Source organism: Typopeltis vanoorti, chromosome 12 (genome assembly GCF_054136105.1).
Source record: "Typopeltis vanoorti isolate ZY-2024b chromosome 12, IOZ_Tvanoo_1.0, whole genome shotgun sequence".
Lineage (NCBI taxonomy): Eukaryota > Metazoa > Arthropoda > Arachnida > Uropygi > Thelyphonidae > Typopeltis > Typopeltis vanoorti.
This window is the reverse complement of record NC_143560.1, coordinates 81,993,876-82,015,079: the sequence shown is the minus strand read 5'-3', so window position 1 is coordinate 82,015,079 and position 21,204 is coordinate 81,993,876. Positions and strand designations below refer to the sequence as shown.

Genomic DNA, 21,204 nt, shown 5'->3' with positions numbered 1-21,204 from the left:
AATATCTATCATATTTAAATTGAAAATAAAGATTTCTTTATAAAGGTTCACTGTTTTCTCAATTTTTAAACTAAAATTTGGGATAAAGAGTTAAAAGCACGGATGTTCTTGAGTCTGTATATCGTGAATCAGTGTAAAGAAGATGTTTCGCATGTCGACCGCAGCATTTTGTAATTCACCCTAGTTATAACCACGTGGGACTAACCACGTGTCGAGCACTGAGCCTCACACTGAATTATGTCATTCAATACCACTAGTGACGGGAAAGATCTGGGTTCGAATCTAATATAATCTGTGAAGAACGTTTATAATTTTATTTTCTTCATCTGTAGCTTAGTTGGAAGGTCTCATAGGTGTACTGATGTTTTCTTCCGAGAATTCGGGTTTTTTACTTCGCAAAACATGCAAGTAATACAACATAATAGCCTTAGTGAGCGGGCACATTGTCATGGTAGAGAACCGGTCTCTGTTGGTTTCCATTTCCGTTCCTTTATGTTTGTTCTTTCCTAACCTTCTTAAAACATTGGATTCACAGTTGGATATTGCGACTTGAATTTCTTTTAAATGATCTCTTTCGCATCAGAAATCGCTGTCTTTGATGGCTGGAAATGGGGCTCTTCCGTAGTATGGACTGTTGTTTAGTTTAGAATCTCTACTGTGGTTTATCATCGTTAGTATTTTTTTTTCGAACTCGAGCGAAAATTGTAACGTTTGAGATAGGTAATCGCAAACGCACTGAAAAATGATTCAACCTATCTGAACTAATGGACGACTGGAGCATTTTCCAATTATCAAAGATTCTCATTCAAATAGTAACATTTCCCTCTACTCTACTGGTCGACACTAGAAATCATTTCGTGAAACTTTTAGATTGTGTCTCGTTATATTAACTAAATTGCTTTGGAATTCTGTTGTCTTTTGTTGTTCCAAGAAACAAATTTTTAGTATTCTGGGAGCTAAGAAGAAATAGAAAAGACGGATCTGAAAACCATGCTTTCTCTTATCTATCCTGAACCGATTAAATGCTTCGGACATTGCTGTTGGATCTGGACTGGTCCTGATGTTTCAGAAAATAAGCGTATACAACGCTTTGTAAACTTAAGTATCAAAAGAAGTATCTGGTTCGAGCACTTGAGTAGTTTTCCCACCGAGGAGTCACGACTCCATCGAAAGTAGGCAAAGAAGTTGCTTGCAAATTAAAAAGAAATCAACTTAAGGAATGCTTTAAAATATCAAAGCAGATCCAACACCGATTAATTATTTCGTTTTTATTTATTCAAAAGTCAACGGAGATCGTATCCTACAAGGAACCCTGTCAATATTTATAAACCCTACGGGAGCGCGTAAAGTAGAGGCCCTGACTTAATGAATTCACTTTCACCAGAGGAATTATTTCGTATTGGGGGGCGGCGTGTTTACAAAATGAATATCCCCATCCCCTCTTTTATTAAGAGCAGCCTTAAAAGTTTTTTTGTTATTTGTTTAATACACGTGAAAGTAAAGGAGTGTCTGAAATATTTGTCGTTTCTTGATAACATATTAATGTCACAGCTGTAGAAGCAGAAAACGGTCTTGATCTACTTTAACTCCTTCATTGCATATCAAGATTTCAAGAGATGTTTAACATGAAGATTGTGTTAAAGAGTTTATTAAATCATTTTTAATTAAAACTTTTATATAGAAATGCTTTTGTTATTGTCGAATATGCGTCACAATGCTCTACAACGGGGTTAATGTTTCATAATATAAAGCTGACTCATGCGCATGCTCCGAAATCCCATCCTAGCCTCATCGCTTTTATCCCCTCCATCTTATAAGGTGATCCTTGTATAAATCTTTCTCTTCTTTGTTCTAATTCAATCTTGTTTTTTTACTGTGGTGTAACTTAAGCTAATATCTTACGTATCTTCAGCTGAGTTCTTAGCTAATAACTCTAAAAATATTCTCTGTTTACTCCGTTGTATTTTTAGTGATGTTGCCGTCTTGTATGGTTTTACCACGTGGTTCGTTAAGGAAATGCAGCTTAATCTTCATACTCAGTTTCGCTGCTAATTAATCCGAATGGGGAAAAAAGTATTGCTGGCAAACGTAGTTCGTTAAAGTGCATTATTTGTTACAAATATAAAATCGAACATGGCAAACGATACGTTTGTTAAAAAAAGTAAGTATCTTGCTGTATTAAATTACCAATTTAACTCCAAGAACGCTCCAAAAGTATCGCACTTAAAAGAGAGGCTGTTCAACACTAAAAGGTGATCCAATTTCTCTAGCAAAACAAACAAATTGGCGATTAGCAGACATAATCCACCGACCTCAGTTTTATTTGCTTTGTCCATAACTACAAATAACTATATAAAGATTGCAATTTCCTATTGCTTGGTGATTAACATGCTGAAGAGTTTATTTGATGCGTCTTTTCATTTAACTGTGACTCATTGTTACGAACATCGGATGCTAATAAGCCTTAAACATTTTATCGGTTCAGCTGATCGGCATGCATAAAATGTAAACTACTTAGAAGCAATGGTAGTCGAATGTTGGGTGAGAGAATAACGCTATTTTGAATCAACCCCAATAATTAATATAAGATTTAAGATTACGAAATAAAAGCATCTTTCAAAGCAATATATCCAATTTATAGATTACATTCAACCATCAGCTTCAATATTTTAAATTTGTTTTTACAGTTGGAAAAAGAGGAGGTGAACGCCATTTTTTTCACTCTTCGGATATTCTTGAAAGGGAAGTGACTCGCTCTATCGTAGCTAGACAACCACTTGAAGTTTCGATCTTCGGAAAAGTGCTTAGTGTAAAGTCCGGTATTCTCTATAAATTCCGCCTTACACGATTCGGGTCCTTGGAGATTTCTACGTATCAGTAGTCTCGACGAAAACAATACATCGCAATAACTTTAAACGTACAGCACTTGTTTTAATTTTGTTTTTTTATCTCCTGATGCTTCTTTAAGAGTTTCGGATCACTTCAAGATTGCGTGATTTATCCTACTTTTTCAGATATCATTGAATCGCTCGCTCAGCTAAGGTAACAGTGTCGAGTTTTCAAAGTTCAAATACTCCTCTTTTCGAAAAAAAAAAAACCCCGCTTTTGGGTACGGTGCCTTGCATCCCTGATCGAGTGGCAGACCGTGTTTACAGACTTTGCCTATTCTCATGTTCTGTTGTCGGTAGCTTATTGGCGGATTCTCTGGAGACATTCGCCGTGTGTGTGTGTGCGGGCTCGCCAAACTTTTCCATTTCGCTGACAATTTTGCAGCGATAGCTTTATTATCGAGGGTTCGCTTTTCCGGGAAACAGGATTCGGGCGAACTGTCGTCGTGCGCTTTACCTGTCTCGGCGTTGTATTTTTAGACAGCGGAGTAGCCAGCCCTTTCATGTCGGATGATGACGCGGGATGGTTTTCTGTATTGCGCACCGGGGGGTGGGGGGGTGGAGGGGAGTTTGATGTTTTGATTGGAGCGAAACACGACAGGACATGTGACGAGCGTTTTCCTGCGATCCCACTTACTTAACAGATGATGGATGACCCCCGTTCTCGTGACGACACCTTGATCTCTGCAGCTGTATATATTCCGTACTGTGTTGTTCGCTAATAGCGGGGTGTAGCTGTCACTTAACGAACGGTCGCCTCTTAATGAAAGACCAGAAGGCGTCCGATTATTGAAAGTGACGAATTAGCGGGATGGTTTGACGCATTTCTTCCCACTCGGCAAAATGCGCGAAGTCATAAAAATATTAATTAGTGCTGTCGGATGCCAGAATGAATGCCGATGCTTATCGGACAAGCGATTTGTCAAGTCTTGAAAAATGAAGGCGATTGGGCAAAAGGAATCGGAAATAAAATCACGTGCTTAATGCATCTCCCCCCCCCTTCCTACATCTTCCCATCAACGAATCGGCGATTAAATTCCGACGCGATGCATTTTGATCTTTTCACTTTATTACGAACGAGTTTATTAATTTTTCCTACTTTTCTCAAGAATTTTGTGCAGTCTTTTCAAGCACGTGATATTTATGTTTCTTGTTTGGATTATTTTGCTACTTTCGTATTTTATTGTTTGTCCGTCTAGTCATGTTTTCTGTAATTTAATGATGTTTATTTTTAAGAAAATTTAGTCCTTTTTAAAAATGTATTCCTCTTTGTTTTTTTGTCCGTCTGGTTTTCATCTAATTTCTTCCTCTTGTCAATTTCCCTTTTCCCAACTAGTTTTGCATTTTCTTACATATTATCCAGTATTAGTAAATAGATATTTCTATTAATAGAGCTTATATTTCCACCATTGCCGTCTGTGTTACATCAAAGTCAAAGCATCTCATAAGAGCCAATTGATCGTCTTTGGAATAACGATTACTATGGAATGGGATTAATTATAGCACTGTTTTCAAGAAGCCAACACTTTATTTTACTGTCAAAAGATACTGCAAAATATTCCGCATCTTCGTTTATTTCCATGAAACACGCACACAGGATGTGCTCCTAATATTAAACACCAGTAAAATTTCAGCGTCGATGACTGCGTGTCAACCATTCACACAAAACACATTCGCTTAGAGCCCGAGCTTTAATTTGAATGCTACAGGTTTACAGCCACAAAATAGCACGAGGCTTTTTAAAGTTTCTACACGGAACCGAAAGACCAACACGTAGCTTCATTGCACTTGAATCCTGATGGGCAACCGCAAAAAAAAAAAAAAAAAAAAAAAAATTCGGAAGAGTTTTTAAAAGTTTGGAAACTTCCATTTCGGCTTTTTTTTGTGGTTCGTCTTTCAGTCAAGGACTTTTTATTCAGAGCATAAACTCTGCATCCCCCATTTCGTCATCCCATCCCACATCTTTTTGATTTATTAGATCTGCAAGTTTCCGGTATAGGGCTGACGGAAATCGTTTCTTGGAGATGTCCAAGATATTGCGAGAAGGAGAGAGAGAGAGAGAGAGCGAAAATGAACTGGGAAGCTCCGTAAACACCGATGATCACATGCAAACTTATATGACGGCATCAGGAAGTGTGAACGTGATGGGAAAGTCGCGACTTTCCAAAGGTACAACTCCATTTATTGACCCCCCTCCCATACCATTCATTCGCGTGTGCCGAAACTTCAAACCACGAACGACAGTTGGGGATATTCTGCAGGTGGTGATAGCGCAAGTGAAGTCGACTTTCTCTTACGAAGGATACAGTAAAAATATCAATGTCAAAATCTGACGTGCATGCTTGAAGAATGCTTGCTCATGCGCACTTCATCCTCAAAATCTTTGCTGGATTATATAGAAGAGAAATCTGCTCGGTAGTGACGTCATCATTAAATGATGTTAGGATGGATTCATTTCTATTCTTCAGTTCTTTCTTCCTAAAAAAAAAATTTTCAGAAAACCTTCCCCCCCCCCCCCCCCCGTAAAAACAGCGATGACATTCGAAGTTTTCTTATAGGGGAAGAAGAGGTTTAATGAAAAAAAAAATTACTGTATAAAAGTATGTTTGCAAGATCATACTTTGATAAAGATTGCATTTTATTTCAGATTAAACTCATTCTGAATGAGAATGCGCGTTGATTCACTTTTCCACGTTTTTACAGAATCCATCAGTCATCTAGTCGGATAAAAAGAATCGCACCAAAAAAGGGACATGGATGTCTTGGAGGCCACTCTCAAGTATCTTCTGCCTTGCGTATTGTTCTGTCCTTCCTGTATAGCAGGTAAGTCACTTCAAACAACCATCTAGCATTTCGTTTCAGTTAAATATCTTACCATTATAATAGTAATTTTCATTATTGCAAGGCTTTTGATTATTTTATTATCAATGAAGTATCTATGTAATGAACTTTGTATTGTTGTCAAACAATGCGTTTCGATGGGATTATTTTCAACTAAATGCAACAATGTAATCGGGACTAAATAAGAGGTTTTTCTTGTGTTATTCTGAGAAAGTTTTATAATCAACTCTCTTGGTTCACTTAGAGGTGGAATTAACTTCGTCACAGCTCGCAAAAAAAAAAAAAAAATCAAACCGTTGCTATGGCAACCGAATATTACCCATAACGCGTTTCTTTAATTAAAAGAGATTAATGTTTATCAGAAAACATCATTATCAGATTAATTCTTAAGGCAAAGTCAAGCGTGGTGCAGTTGCAGTCACCTTGGACGAGAGTCACTTAGATGTTTTTTAAACGCAAAAGTTTTAAGTCTTCGTTTAAGTTTACCATATTTTTAAAATCTTAATTAAGGCATTAGATTTATGTAAACATTCGTCGGCTAAGGAAGATGGATCAAGTTAGTTCACACCATTTATCATCGGTAGTGGTAAAGCAAGACGAACAGACATCTCGTTAATCACGAGACACAAAAGAATCCCATCAACTAAATCATTATCTTCCCTTAACGGAAAAAAAAACAAGGCACGTGTATTTCGGATTATTTTGCAAGTTTGATTAAATCGACGGAAAGTCTCTGGTGATGAATGTTGTAAATTTTTCTAGCCGTTCTTTTGTGTACAACACCATGAATCAGTAACGAATGCACCCCCCTTGTACTTATTAACACACAATTAAAGTAATCTGTTAATTAATAATCAACTAAGTCTTCATCTATCATAGGCTGTCACTAGTCGGCCTCTACTTTGGCGTGGTAACTTGTTGATAGGAAGGTGATAACTCAGCACAGAAGATTTACGTTGTTTCCATATGGGCAGTCCGGCAAAAGAATCCTAGGGAAAAAATAGCAAGCGTGACGTAGAAAATGACGATGTTTTCCTTCGTTTATCACTGCCATGGAAATTGTTATGCTGTCAGCAATGAGAACATTGCAAAAATGACAGAGATGGCAGATGACAGCGTAATGAGAAATATCCGATGTTCCATTGGAATTTGAGGTTGTCAAATAAGTTATATTAATGCCGTATGTGGCAACGGCATCTCTTAATGACAGTGAAATGGTGAAGTTGTGTTAATACTGTACCGTATTCTAAAACTTCATCAGTATCATTCTCAAATACTTCGCTATCCCTTCATCACTTCGATTCTTGTCGTTCGATAGTTGTCAAATGCATTGTTAATACAACAATGGAGTGATGGCATTGTCGAATACGGTGCTAACACAACAGTCGAAGTGCTAATGCTACATCGCTTCCATTTTTGTATTAGCACTCTATTATTCGACAATGCCATCACTCCATTGTTATATTAGCAATGCATTTAACAACTTCATCACTTCAATTGTCGTTATTATTATCTTATTATTTCGTAATTATTAGATATGATCTAACAGTTGATGCGTTGTTTCATTGCATTTGAAAGTTTCGTATTATCACTTTTTTTTTTTCAAATCAAAAAATCATGTTTATTTGTAAGCTTCCTATAATAGTACAATATGTTGAACAATCATGTGTCACCTAAGAGCAACAACTATTGTTAAATTGTGAATGAAGATATTTAGAAATAATAATACTTCATTCATAATTAACATGCCCTACCATATCATAAGCAAGACTTGTAAATATTATTTGTTGTTAGTCTTTTACTTGTATTATGTTATATAAATGCTTTGAATTTTGTTTATTATCAATTAATTATATAATCTTAGAATATGTAATAGTAATGAAAAATACTCTATATAAAAATGACATTCCTATATACTTTTTTTTTGTTATTTCTATAAGTAAAGATAATTTTATGGGATTTGATTGGCTGCTGACGGAGAAACGGAGTTTGTTTTAGTTAGCTCGTGCTGAGAGCATGAGCTATTGTATATAAAGAGAAAAGCCAGTTGATATAAGCTTAAAGGGTTAAAACCGCATTTTGGCGGGAAAAGGAGAACGTAGTTGATTGGAAAGAAAAAGTAAGGGGAGAAGCCTTAGAGACAGCATAGAGATCGGTAGCGAGTGTCAGAAGGGGAGTTGATATGTGCCGTAAATCGACTAGGAATTAATAGGCATTTCGAATTACTTCTATGGGAGTTCTGATACTACGATAAATTCCAAATGGTTAGTGGAAGAATAGTGCAGAACTGAAGTTAATACATAGAAAGAAACAAGGAATTAGTAGATAAGTTAAACCAAGTTATAAACTTAAAATCAAGACTTGTGTATTTCTGTGTCTATAATTCAGTTGTTATAGTGGAAGATTTCTTTGAATGGTTAAGTAACATTTATTTTAAATGTGATGACCTTAGCTGTGATGTTATGTCAATTAATGGTCGGATGTTAGATGTACTAAAGTACTTTCTCCTCGAAATAATAAGTGTTATGTTGATCTATTAAGTGTTAGCTGACTGAGAAAGAATATAGTGTAGCCTGTCATAAGATTAATTATAGTAACATTTGGGAGATTCAACTTTTAAGAACTGATCTCCACTTGATGGTCTGAGCATAAAGAACTGAAAAATGAATGTTTGATAGGTAATGGATTGTAATTATTCTCAATACTTTAAACTGAGCTAATATATTTATGATTTAATTCATCTAATTGGGTAGAGAGAACTATGTGAAAGAATTATTGATGCTTTAAGAATTAAGAAGTGTCAACATTAGTCATAATCCTCAAATCTAATTAAGAAGTTACTAATATCTGAATGTGAATTTTTGTAATCGTTCAATTTGATAACCTTTTGCACATAGTTATACTTGAATGTATGTGTTCTACTATTCCACATTAAATGTTTTCTTTTGTTGAGTTAAACTTGGTGTTTGCCTGATTTTCTTTCATTGCACCGCTCATAAAATTAATCGGACCTTTGCGTTGCAGAAGCCTTAAAAGCTAATAATAACCTCGTCCTGAAGATAAAGTGATAATATAAGTATAGTTGATGATTGATTCCTCTATATTATTTAGACTAATCTGAATATAGGGTGATGCAGTACAATATAAATTTCTTTATATTCAGATGATCATCAATCAACAACTAATGAATAAAAACGGAATTTAATGAGGCAAAGATAAGATTAACAAACCAACACTATCCAGGTTACGATATGCATAAAGTTACAAAAATTTATGTAATGCATTTTCATTATATATACATATGTACAATCATATAATATACATATTACATGTTATTATAATATAATTACATAATAAAATGGCAGATAAAATAAAATTTCATTATACCAAGAAAGTTGGATAACAATTAATTAAGAACAAAATAAAACAAAGCAGTTAAATAGCATTTCATTTTAAGTTTTACACATAAGCCTGGATCTTAATACAAATATGCTAAAAACCAATAATTTATACAATTATTTTGAACAGAGCTTCCTCATTTCTGTGGGAAAATAAATACTCTTTGATTAGAGTTTTTATTTGTTTGGAATTAGTTTCATTTCTTATTGTTAAAAGGTAGTGTGTTGAATACTTTTGGCAAAATAAGTATAATGTTTGTGTATTGCTTCTTTATTTGCTTTTGAAACTAAATATTTTAGACCCTTATGTCTACTAAGGAAAGTATATTTTTTGATATTTACGTATTTGTTTGTCGTTTTTTATGAATAATAGTATCCTATAGACCAGTAATAGAAGTTTGTCAGGGCCCCCTTTGTAAAAATTAAAATATTTCACGGCCCCCCTCGAAAAAAAATGGTAATAGAGAGAGATATATTATTATTATATTTATTGTATTTTATTCAATACAAAACATACCCAGCGAATATTGCAAAAATCAAATGCACATATTACATTTTTTGCCTCTTACCGTTTGGTTCTGAAGACGATGCGGACTGTTCTGGTAAAATATGAAATACTTTCCTTTTTTTTTTTTTTTGAGTCTGTTTCTGCTTCTTCTGATTGTTCGCGGGAATTTTTTTTTTATTTTTTTATCAGCCACTTATCCATCTCAGGGTTAAATTTTTTAACGTAGAATAGATCAAATAATATCACCACTTACTGATACTGACACACCACAGACTGATAACATGAAATTGAATATTACCTGAATAAGGGAATCCCCGGACCAGGAACATTTTTCTCTTTTGTGACTTTTCTCCCTTTACGGTAATTAAGCGTAACGCGAAACAGACAGCAAAGGCAGGTTATTAAAACGTGCATATGATTGGTGCGGTATTAACAAAAGATCGCGCAACCGAAAGATAAAAGCATAGCTGACAATTGAGTTGAAATGCTAACTCTCTTCAACCGAATTCCATGTGAAACTGCCATAACATTCATTTTATATATATATATATATATATATATATATATATATTACTTAGTATTAACACGTTCGGTTGAATTTTATTGCTGCCTTGGGAAATCGAACTCACACACATCTAATTAATAACAATAGTTTTTAGTTAGATGCTGTGTTTGCCCATGCAATATGGTTTTGTTTCAGTCTATACAGCATAGTTTCTGTATGAGGGGACATGTGATTCATTAATTAGTGTGTTTTTATCCCAGTTGTCTCTAATTGCACTATTTGTTGAGAAATATATTACACAGACTCCTCATACCTTATTCACTGGCATAATAAAAGTACTTGTTTTTATTGCCTCTGCAGTATAGTGGCTGTTAGGGAGGGGTGTTGTTTACCACTGCAAGCGAGTTACTATCCCCACATGAACTTGTTTAAGCTTTTTTTCATGTGTGAAGTATATGCGAAACTTTTATTGATAACAGAAAACTAGCTCGGATGACAGTGATAATATAAAACGAGTTTTGATATGTATATAAAGTCAATATCAACAGTCCCTGATACGAATGATGAAAGGGACAGGAAGATTTGGAGCTTCCCTGGAGAGCATTCGAAGTAAATATAATTAACCACTGCTTTGAAATGAAACATATGAATAAGCAATATTTACTAATATTCATTAAGCACTTAAATACGCAGGAAGCAAAGTTTGTGAACCAACACCAATGTGTGAATTTTTCCATTAAAATATAAAAAATAACAAAAAAAATAAAAGTTAAATACGTTTCTTTTAAAATAAAAAATCTACTTAAGTCTTAAAACATTTTAAATTTGTTTTCATTATTTCACGGCCCCCTCAACAAACCTACGGGCCCCCAAGGGGGCCGCGGCCCACAGTTTGGGAAGCGCTGCTAAGACGTATAAATATCTAAGGGGTAGTATGTTTAGTATGGTGTATTTATTACACATTGCGGTATCCTTATATTTGTTTCTAATTATTTTAATTACTTTATTCTGAGTCTAGACTAAAGGTTTCAGAGTAGTGCGATAGATTCCTCCCCAACTTAATATACCGTATTGTAGTGTGCTTTGAATCCAGGTAGAATATAATATTTTTAGCATATTTAATCTTTTTAGGTAGTAAAGTCTGTTTGACATAATCCTTATTTTATTTACGACATCGGTGACATGCGGTTTTCAGCTTAAATTACTATCAATTTTTAATCCCAAGTAAGTTGTTACACTGACGTTTTCTATTTTCTCGAAATTGCAATTTGTCCTGCAATTCCAATCATGCAAAATTAACTGTGCAGTGAAGTTCATTTTTTCTGTTGTATTTCGCAAGTTAAAATTTACATGTTTAGTTTTTGAGACAAGCAGACTGAGTTTGTTTGACTGGAACCAATTTGTTACTTTCAAAAGATCTGCATTCACGATGGTTTTCATTTGTTCGGCTGTATCTATATAGAAAATTAGTACTGTGTTATCTGCAAAAGTATTTATTTTACTGTTCAGTTTAAGATTGAAGAAGTCATTGATATAAATATTAAATAAAATTGGTCCCAAGACAGGTCCTTGTGGTACACCGCAGTCTACTGTTTTGGAGCTGCTGTAGCTGTTGTTTATTTTTACAATTTGTGATCTGGCATTTAAGTAATTTTTGAACCAGTTTAGACGTATTCCTATGACGCTTATTTTTGTTTATTAAAATTTCATGTGATACAGAGTCAAAAGCTTTGTGTATATCTAGGAATACTGCTAATGTTAGTTTATGTTCGTCAAGGGAGGTATAAACTGTGTTTGTGAAGTTCAGTAAAGCATGTTCTGTGCTAAACGTTTGCCTGAACCCAAATTGATTCTTTGAAAAGAAATTTATTTTTGTCCAAAAATTTCACGAGTCTAATTTTTACCAATTTCTCTAATATTTTCGAAAAGACCGATAGAAGGGAGATCGGTCTGTAATTTTTCAAGTTATTTTTGTTTCCCTTTTTGTAAATAGGTACAACTACGGCTTTCTTAAAATCTGATGGAAACGTGCCTGTCATCAGTGATAAGTTAAAAATGTATATTAGGGGTTCTATGATGTACATTTGGCATTCTTTCACAATGTTTGTGTTAATACCATCGTATCCTGAAGTTTTGGTTTTTAGGCTAGCTATAACATTTTTGATTTCGTTTTCACAAGTGGGGAAAAGATGTATGGAGTTATCAAGTCTCTTGAGAGTGCAATTCGGAGGGGTGGGTTTAGCATTTTTCAGAATGCTTTCACTGACTGTGGCAAAATGGTTATTGAATTCTTCAGCTAATCTGCTGTCTCCGTTTTCTCTACTTCATTATGTAGAATAATTATTGAGATAATAAACTATACAGAATCCAAATGATTAAGTTCAAACCGGATCTGAAAAGGAACAAAAGTGGCTCTTCATTCTTTTTTAAAGATCTGATTATGCGATGCAAAACAAAGAGTTCCGTCTACGATTAGCATCGCTCAGTGTGACTGTGTAATTTTTAATCATGGCTGACACTTCGGCCTTCATTAGAATACCAATTTATGTTCTCATTAAGCAAAGACTGAGGATGCTATCAAATCCCTTCTTTTCGATCTGCCATTACAATTTTATCATCGCTCTTCTCTGTGCAAACTGCTTAATGCAATTATAACGCAGTGGGGATGAATTATTCATTTCGAATTCTCAAGTACCCGAGCATAATTACAGGTATTAGCTCTAATACATTCGCATGCTTTACAAGCGGTGACCGCCGATTACCCGGTACGGTATAATTTAACCTTTACCCTAATTGCAGGCTTGATGGTTCATGAAATGTAACAGCGAGGTCATCCGTATTCTCTCTTCCCCCCCCCCCCCCAGCGTTTTACATTCCTTACCAGAAGGGATGCGGACGGGGGGAGGGTGGGAGATGTCGTTTCTTCATTGAATATTTAAGAGCAAGAAATTAGACGGAAATTTAATGACTTGGCCCACTTAGAAAAATAACACCTCTTATTAGACAAGCGGTGAAGAAATTCTTCTGTTTAATGGGGCTTGTAAGAGGATAACAGCCGACCGGATTCAGCCGGGAACATTAATCTTGTAACTTGTAACCACCTTTATATGCGTGACCTATCCGCAAGGTGGCGTACCCTGTACTATTTTAATGCGTTTAGGAGGTTTTTGTCCTGTCATTGGGCTATCGGTAAATAATTCGAGCTTGGCATTAACTCGGATGTTGACGACAATTAACTGGCATCTTGGACCGCGTACTGCAGTTGCTATGGCAACCGGAGTTTTATTTATCTTTGTAACAAAAGAAGGGAATAATGGTTTGGAGAGAAAGAGTAACTAACACCTGATTATCGAATAAAAGTTCTATTGAGTACTTCCCCGTAAATCATTCGCAGGATGGACAGTTAAATATTTTTTAATTTATTTTCTGGTCGTTCCAACAGGTTGCAAGTGTGTAGGTGGCGTCATATGTATCATTTTGCTAATTTGATTAATACTAAATGATTGCATTTAATTCTAATTATTTCGTGGTCATTTAATTTTATATTTTTTGTTTCTAAATTTTCTTTTCTGCTCTGATGAGAAAGATAGAAAATGAGAGAAATCTGAAATTTCCAAGAAACACAAAACTAAACCAAAATTCGCTTTCTAAACATTCTCTCCTTTTTTTTTATTAAAAACAAAAATTCTGTCACTTGTGTGTTTCCCATAGACCTGTCAATAGGCTTCTGCGCTCAAGGTTTAGTGCTGAGGCCATGAGGCATTAGAGCTGCACGTGAAACGAGATCCCCCATTAATATCTGGTACTTGGAAGAATAATAATACAATTGAATATTAATATATTTTAATTAGGACAGTTGAATTAATGTATATTAGATCTTGCATTTTTTCTGTTATTTTACAAGTAAACCTGAACTGGTATTCTTGTACCCATGAGGCTGGTTTTTAAATAGTTTCATCACAAGTGAAAACACATTTGTAAACAGTTTGAATAAGTGAAGAAAGTGTTTGCATGGTATATTTCCCAGTGTAACCACGAGATGGCACTACATGTGCGTTATACATTGTCCATACACGAGATGGCACCACATTGAAACATTGTCCATACACGAGGTGTATATGGACAATGTGCTGCACAGTGTAAAACCGTACTGGATGCTGAAGGCGTAAGATATTCGTATGGAAAACAACAACCTCTCAGTATTATCATAATTTGAGATATTCATGGTGCTAATATACAATAAGATGAAGTCATTTTAATATTGATTAAAATGATTTAATTAAATAAAATAATTAAATTAATTAGTTAAATAAAAAATAATGTTTATATCAACCTCACACCAGGAGGTTACAAGATTCTAAAACGTCAATGCTATGGGCGGGGGACATGCGGGAAGAGATGGGGGGTTTGCATTCATTGTAGAAACCTCTGAGGAAGAATGCTCCAGAAAATAAAATAGAAAGATTAGAAGTTCTTTTGAGCTGAACTCTGTGAATGGATATCGTCTATGGAAACGCAGGGAAAACAAAACAAAATGCTAAAACAGAAAGTAAACTGCATGGGAAAGCTATTGGAGGGAGTCAGTGACAGAAAGTTCATCCATTAAGCGAAGTTCTCTTCTGGATAGAGTCAAGCATTTTTAGGCAGTTTTTGATGCTCCGGTTCAAATGAAAACAGCATACTAATCTCAGCGGATTTATGTAGTGAATCTCAAAGCCATCTGAACACAACTGCCTAAGGAAGAATGTTGGGAGCATTGAACTTCACTAGATTGAGTTCAGAATGGCAAGGAGACCGGGTTTTAAAGCAGTGATTAGAGATCTTCAATCATTTGAGCACTACAAGGTTTTTTTGATTGAAATAAGAGGAATGGAGAGTACTGTCGTCAGAAATACTATAGGCAGGGATTTGAAGTTAGTGAACGAGTGTAGGTTATTGATATAAAAGAGGAAGAGCGTGGATGAGAGTAGCGAATCCTGGGTATTCCTCACATCATGGACAGGCAACAAACGACCAGGAAGGAAAATAGCAATCCAATCGCAAAGGGCAGGAGGGAGACTACAAGGTGGTGGCTTGTTGAAAAGGCCTCGATGCCAGACACGAAATGCCTTTTAAAAGTCATTTCGTGTCTGGCATCGAGGCCTTTTCAACAAGCCACCACCTTGTAGTCTCCCTCCTGCCCTTTGCGATTGGATTGCTAGATTCCTCCCTGGTCGTTTGTTACGTGTCATGATGGATGGAGTCCTCACATCAGACTTGTTTACAAAACAAGTATGATGTTTGAATTTCTACTTCCGTTTCAAACATAAAACTTGTCTGTAGTTAAGTATAATCTATTACGAAGAGTTCTGCGTGAGTTTATTGCATGCGTGCCACGTTTTAATTATTTCATTTTCGGTTTTTAGTTCTTCCAGAATATCAAGCCGTTGTGGGCGGACGAGCCGAACTCCCTTGTAATGTCACCGTGCCGACTGATGACGACAAGGTCTCCCTCGTTCTGTGGTATAAAGAAGATTCTCGAGCTCCCATTTATAGCGTCGATGCAAGGAACAGTCCTTTGGACAAAGCAAAGCACTTCCCAGGGTCGCATTGGGGCTCGCGAGCCTATTTCGAAGTCATAACGAAGCCAACAGTTTTGCAGATCGACCCCGTGGAACACAAAGACGGAGGTGTCTACAGGTGTCGAGTGGACTATCGAAGGGCAAGAACTTACACAGCCAGCGTCATCCTCTATGTCATAGGTAAGTTTGCGACAATTGACTAACAAAATAAAATCCGGGAAGTTATATCAGAGCTTGTCGACATGCTTTGAACATTCTGTCATCCTCTTATATATATAAATGTATATGTTTTATGCATATATATGTTCCACTCACGAGATTTTTTCTGAACTTTATATAATATTTCGTTTATATTTTTCTTTTTTTACATAGTCGAGAAGCTCAGGAGCCTCCGTAGCTCAGCCAGTATAGACGAAACCCTTTGGTCGAAAAGACCTGGGTTCGATTCCCGTCAGTGACGTGAGGAACCTTTATATGGTCTCTTTCGACGAAAGTTGAGTTAGTTGGTCAAATACGAAGGTAGGACTTTTTCACTCGGAAACTCTGGTTTTTTGTCCCCCAGAACAGGCAAACGGGCTCTGTGAACACACAAATTACAGTCATAAATACGTCCCAGCCATATGCTGGTCCCGAGATTGGAGAAAGCAATGGTGAACTACCCTGTAAAAATCTCACCAGGAATACTTTGTGGGCAATGCCTACAAAGTCACTTACGGTCTGAAAAACGACTAAAAGGGAAAATCAATCAATCGAGAAGCCCAGCTCTATAGAAAAAAAAACGAACGTTTTTCAAGCATGTGGTCTCACACCGCGCGAAGAAATTCATCTCCCATCTAAAGACAATCACAAGCATCCATGCTCACGGCGGGATTCGAACTCGTAATGTTTTGATTGAAGAAAGAGGATACGCTAATCTCTCAACCACCCAGGACTATGAGGCCAGTGCATTATGTCTAAAATGTGTTGATTCTTCTTGCCAGTGTGTTTAACGCCTTGATAAAGCGGAGCTTCCAGAGGAAAATTGCCTACTCCGTATGAGACCGGCTAACTCAGCTTCAGATAAAAAAAAAACCTTATAAAGGCGCTTCCCTCCATACACAGGATTCGAATCCAACTATTCCCAAACTTCCACTGAGCTCACCGGCCTCCTGTGTAGCTCAGTGAAAATGGCATATGCCGTCCATGGTGCAAGACTGTCGGAAAGCAGAGCGTCGCAAGTTCTATGGTAGTTGCCGACTAGAGGAACTTTTAGTAAGCTAGTTTTCGACCAGTTCCAGAGTTAATCTATCTCTGGCACGGGCAAGCGGGTTTTTGGTCCTGTAAACCCAAGAAAATCTACCATAGAATCCATGACAAGGTGGCGTATGTCAGTAGCATCTCTTGATGATACATGTATATAATTAGTGCCATGTATAATTAGTGATAGTCTCGGGCCAGCTATCTCTGACTGCCCACCGGTGGAGTTTGAGCTGCCTATTCCTATAGGGGAATAAAAGGTATTAGCTAATTTTTTATTGATTTTTGAATTTCCAAGCAAAGGACATCTTCGTTACCAACTGAGCTAATGAGACCTTCCCTTTTCTGATGCATCTGTCATTTTTTCTGCTTGGAACACAAATACCAACGAATAAGATTTTCCCTAAATTACGTATCAGATGTGAAGAGATAGAATGTAAGTGAGCGTTCTATAGCATGCACATTTAGAATTGCGTTGTCCATCTGTAGCCACTAATCCCAGTGATGCGGATTTTTATTGTTCAACGGATTGCTAAGTGATTCGAGACACGGTTCCTTTCACAAAACGATAGCTCTTTTTTGGCCCTGCTATTGCATGCTCACGACCTGGCATAAAACGTGCGACATATTGTTGTACAGCAGGCAGCAAACAAAGTGCAAAATTTTATTATTTCGTATGCAACAGCCGAAAGTTATTCAATGTTTTGTTCTCTAAGTATCGCAATCTTTCATTCTTGTGACTTTAAAATGAGGGAGGACATCTGTTGGTGAGACAAGAGTTTAACAGTTAGATATGCCAAGTCACGTTATTAACGCTTCACAAATAAATTGTTTAAAATGTTACTTAAATCGCGGAAACTAATTTTGCTTCATTAACACAGAGAAACATTTATCTTGAAGCAAATTCCATTTTTCTAACTGGACAATTTAAGATGTTCATAATTATCCTTTTAGTTTTCTTGAGCATACATTTTATTTCCAACATGAATGCCTTGGCCACCTTAAATTCAAAATTTTGTTAGTCATTTTTAATATTTCTCTTTCTAATACGAAAATGTATAATGAAAATTGTTCGTAACCCAAATAGCGCGGTATTTGTTTATCTTTACTCGCCGGTTACCATGACTATTACTAAAATTAGTGATAATAGATTTCCAAATAGATGTTCTCCAAAAGTTAGATAGGACTAAAACGACCTCGCTTATTCCGTATGGTGAATAAAAGACGTTATGAATTTTTTAATGTTAACCAATAGCTGGGCAAACACCTATCGTCTATTCATATCTACTTATGAATACAAAAATATGAAATCGTTATTACTGAGTCATATATGAAGATATTACACAGTTTAGTACTTCAATAAATGAAATGAGGATAATAGTTATTCAGGCAAGTGAACTTGCCTGCACACAAATTACTCTGAAACTCATACAAAGAACGAAAGAAGAAACGATATAAAAACTCGTACAGTTAATCTCAAATTCAAGTAATGATTAGAGTATGACAAGCGGGACACGGAGCTACCAAACAGTTTTATTTTGTGGGTTTATTGATTTTAAAATCACCCCTCAGAGATGAGGAAGTGGACATCTATGAAAACCGTAGTTGACTGTAGTAAATATATTTTAAGAGGATGAGAAAGGCATTTATTTTTCCATTCTCCTTGGATGTTTCCAATAGATTCAACATTTCTTCAATAGATTCAATATTCCTTCGGATGCTTATCTTCAACATTGAAATCAGGAATTCATTTGTCTAACGTTAGTACAGATGATGGCAAGAAGCAGAGGTTGGAATTCATATATCAGAAGAAATTTTAGCAAAAGCTGATACGCTGAACAGTACAGCATGGAAGTATAATGAAATTAGCATTAGCAGCTGGAAACGGTACATCGACCATCTGAATCACGTGATCTGTACAGATGGAGAAATGTTAGTCCACCTGGTGTGAAAAATAGATTACCAGGATTCAGATTTATTGAAAGGTAGTGATTTTGGTTTAAGTAAGAGGATTATTCTCATCAAGGATCCTCCATTTCAAAGCGTTTGTTGTCGTACTGATCGCTTTTTACGATGTTCTGCTAACTTAAATAAAGTACCTTAATCTTCACTGATAGCTTGAGGAAGTCAGATCGTTTTACCTTTACGACACTCGTCCCATATTTATTGGCGGTGAAAGAATGCCACTGGTTTGGTAAATGGAGAAAACACAATTTTACGTTTAAATGAAGACACGATCGCATTCCTTCGATGGTAGATCGTCTTCGACGCGAACACATGCTCAAAGTCTTATATCAGTAATGCTTAATACTTAAGTGGATTGCATAGAAAAATAAAGCAGCTGTTGAACGTAACTATGAAGGAAACAAAGAAACACGATGGCAAATCCAAAAGGATACTTGTATATAATTCTCAATGCAGAAATGGTCCTGTTGTTGCTATCTGATATTTTGAGAGCATTACGGATGTGACGTCATCTTTGAGTACCTGAAATAATAACAATGATAACATTCAAAATTAAAAGGGCATCATATATCAGGAGAAACTAGATGACATCACTATATGTATCTTCAGTTATATTTTAAAATTATTATTGGGACCAAGTTAAAAATGTATTTAATCACCTTGCAACATTCGTTGATCTGATACTTCCGATTGTTTTTTATTATTAGAGAAACAATATGTGTATCTATGAATAACGGTCTATCATTTAGTTATTTAATTTAATCATGGTATGACCCACTGTCCTGCTTTATTATCAGTTAGCGCAACAATGTATTGTAGTTGCCATAACTACAGTGCGTTTCACAATGACAGTTATCTGATAACCCATATTTAATTATTGCTGTGTGCGCATGCGTCTTGAGTTAGTAAAATGAGCTGCTCAAGTAAACAACAATGAAGTGGTGAGAAAGAAACTGCATGTTTAGTGATGAGACAACTTCGTCATCACTAAAAAAAAAAAGAAGGGAATTATTGAATCAACATAAAATTGCTGATTAAGCCATGGATATTCCTATTACTAGCAAGCCATTAAATCTTGCCTCGCTGGTGACCTAAAAACTCCATCCATTTCACCGAATTCGTACCAGGGAGTCATTTGTTGTAACATCACGTCGCTGCCTGTTTCCGTCATTTGTCACAGTGATGAAAGATTTTTTGATTCCTGTCAAACCATAATGCGACGTGAAAAATTGATGGAGCTCTGATCAGTGAGGTGATGGGACAACTGTTTTTTTCCCTCCTGAATTCGTGCTGCAAATAATGGGTGAATATTAGCATATAAAGGGACACCCACGAGATTAATGGTCCCTCTCTCTTAGTAAGGAAACACCTCTTTATAGAGCAAACACTACTTAAGTCTGTTGCTTCGTCTTCCAAGCATCCCTGGCTATAATTTCATGTACTGTTTGCAGTGGGGTATATTGGCTTGTATTACACCAAGCCATTATTATCATGGTTGGTTTCCATGCTACCCGAGCATCGTCTTTTGTTGCCATAGCAACACAATTTTGGAACAAATAGTTTTAAAAAAATTCGCAGATTGTTATATACTTAGGTGCTTTTCCTGTTATATATCTTATAATAATCTCTCACTTTTAAAAACTAACGTTAGTTTAAAAAGTCAATGAATCCATTCCGGTATTTAAAATACAGTTCTCTTTAAAATTCTATTTTTAAAATGCAGTTCTCTTTAAAATTCTATTTTTAAAATGCAGTTCTCTTTGCATACCAATCGGCGACTGTTGGCGACATCGCAGTGACACTTTTTGCTATTGAAATGCCAATCGAGTGATGTCGTGGTGTAGGAGTCGACTACTAAGATTCTATATCTTAAAATCCCAGGTAATGTCTTATTCAACGCTGGAAATAAAAATAAACAGATGGTTGCAACATCCGTATTATATTTTTCTGTACTTTGCTAAGTAATAGGATACTAGATTAGCAATTTGATGTTGTTACGTTGCTGACAATAAACGATTCTCGTTATGCAGACCAAAAAGAATCTAGCGATTATAGAGAAATTATTTCCAATAAAGTTTGAATCCCAACATCGTTTAGTCTTCTTATAAAAATACAAAATTTGTACATTAGTAATTCATAAATGATCACAAAATCTCAACTGCAATTGTCTAATATGTCAATTAACAGCACTTGGATTGCATGTGAGCATTGCTGTAAAGATACATTTACAGGGGATAGACTATTTTGACCGTGTTGGATAGTATTACTCTAAGATACAGATTTTATAAACGTTGATAGGTTA

At 35.8% G+C, this 21,204-nt stretch overlaps 1 protein-coding gene across 1 annotated transcript in view; it reads left to right on the top strand.

Moving 5' to 3' along the window:
* The window catches only part of LOC150100938 (protein turtle-like), a 139,226-nt gene that overhangs the window by 73,639 nt on the left and 44,383 nt on the right, over positions 1-21,204 (top strand). The window contains exon 4 of the mRNA XM_090401938.1: positions 15,546-15,881. Within this exon, the coding sequence (XP_090258064.1) occupies positions 15,546-15,881 (336 nt within the window). The remainder of the gene's footprint in view (positions 1-15,545; positions 15,882-21,204) is intronic.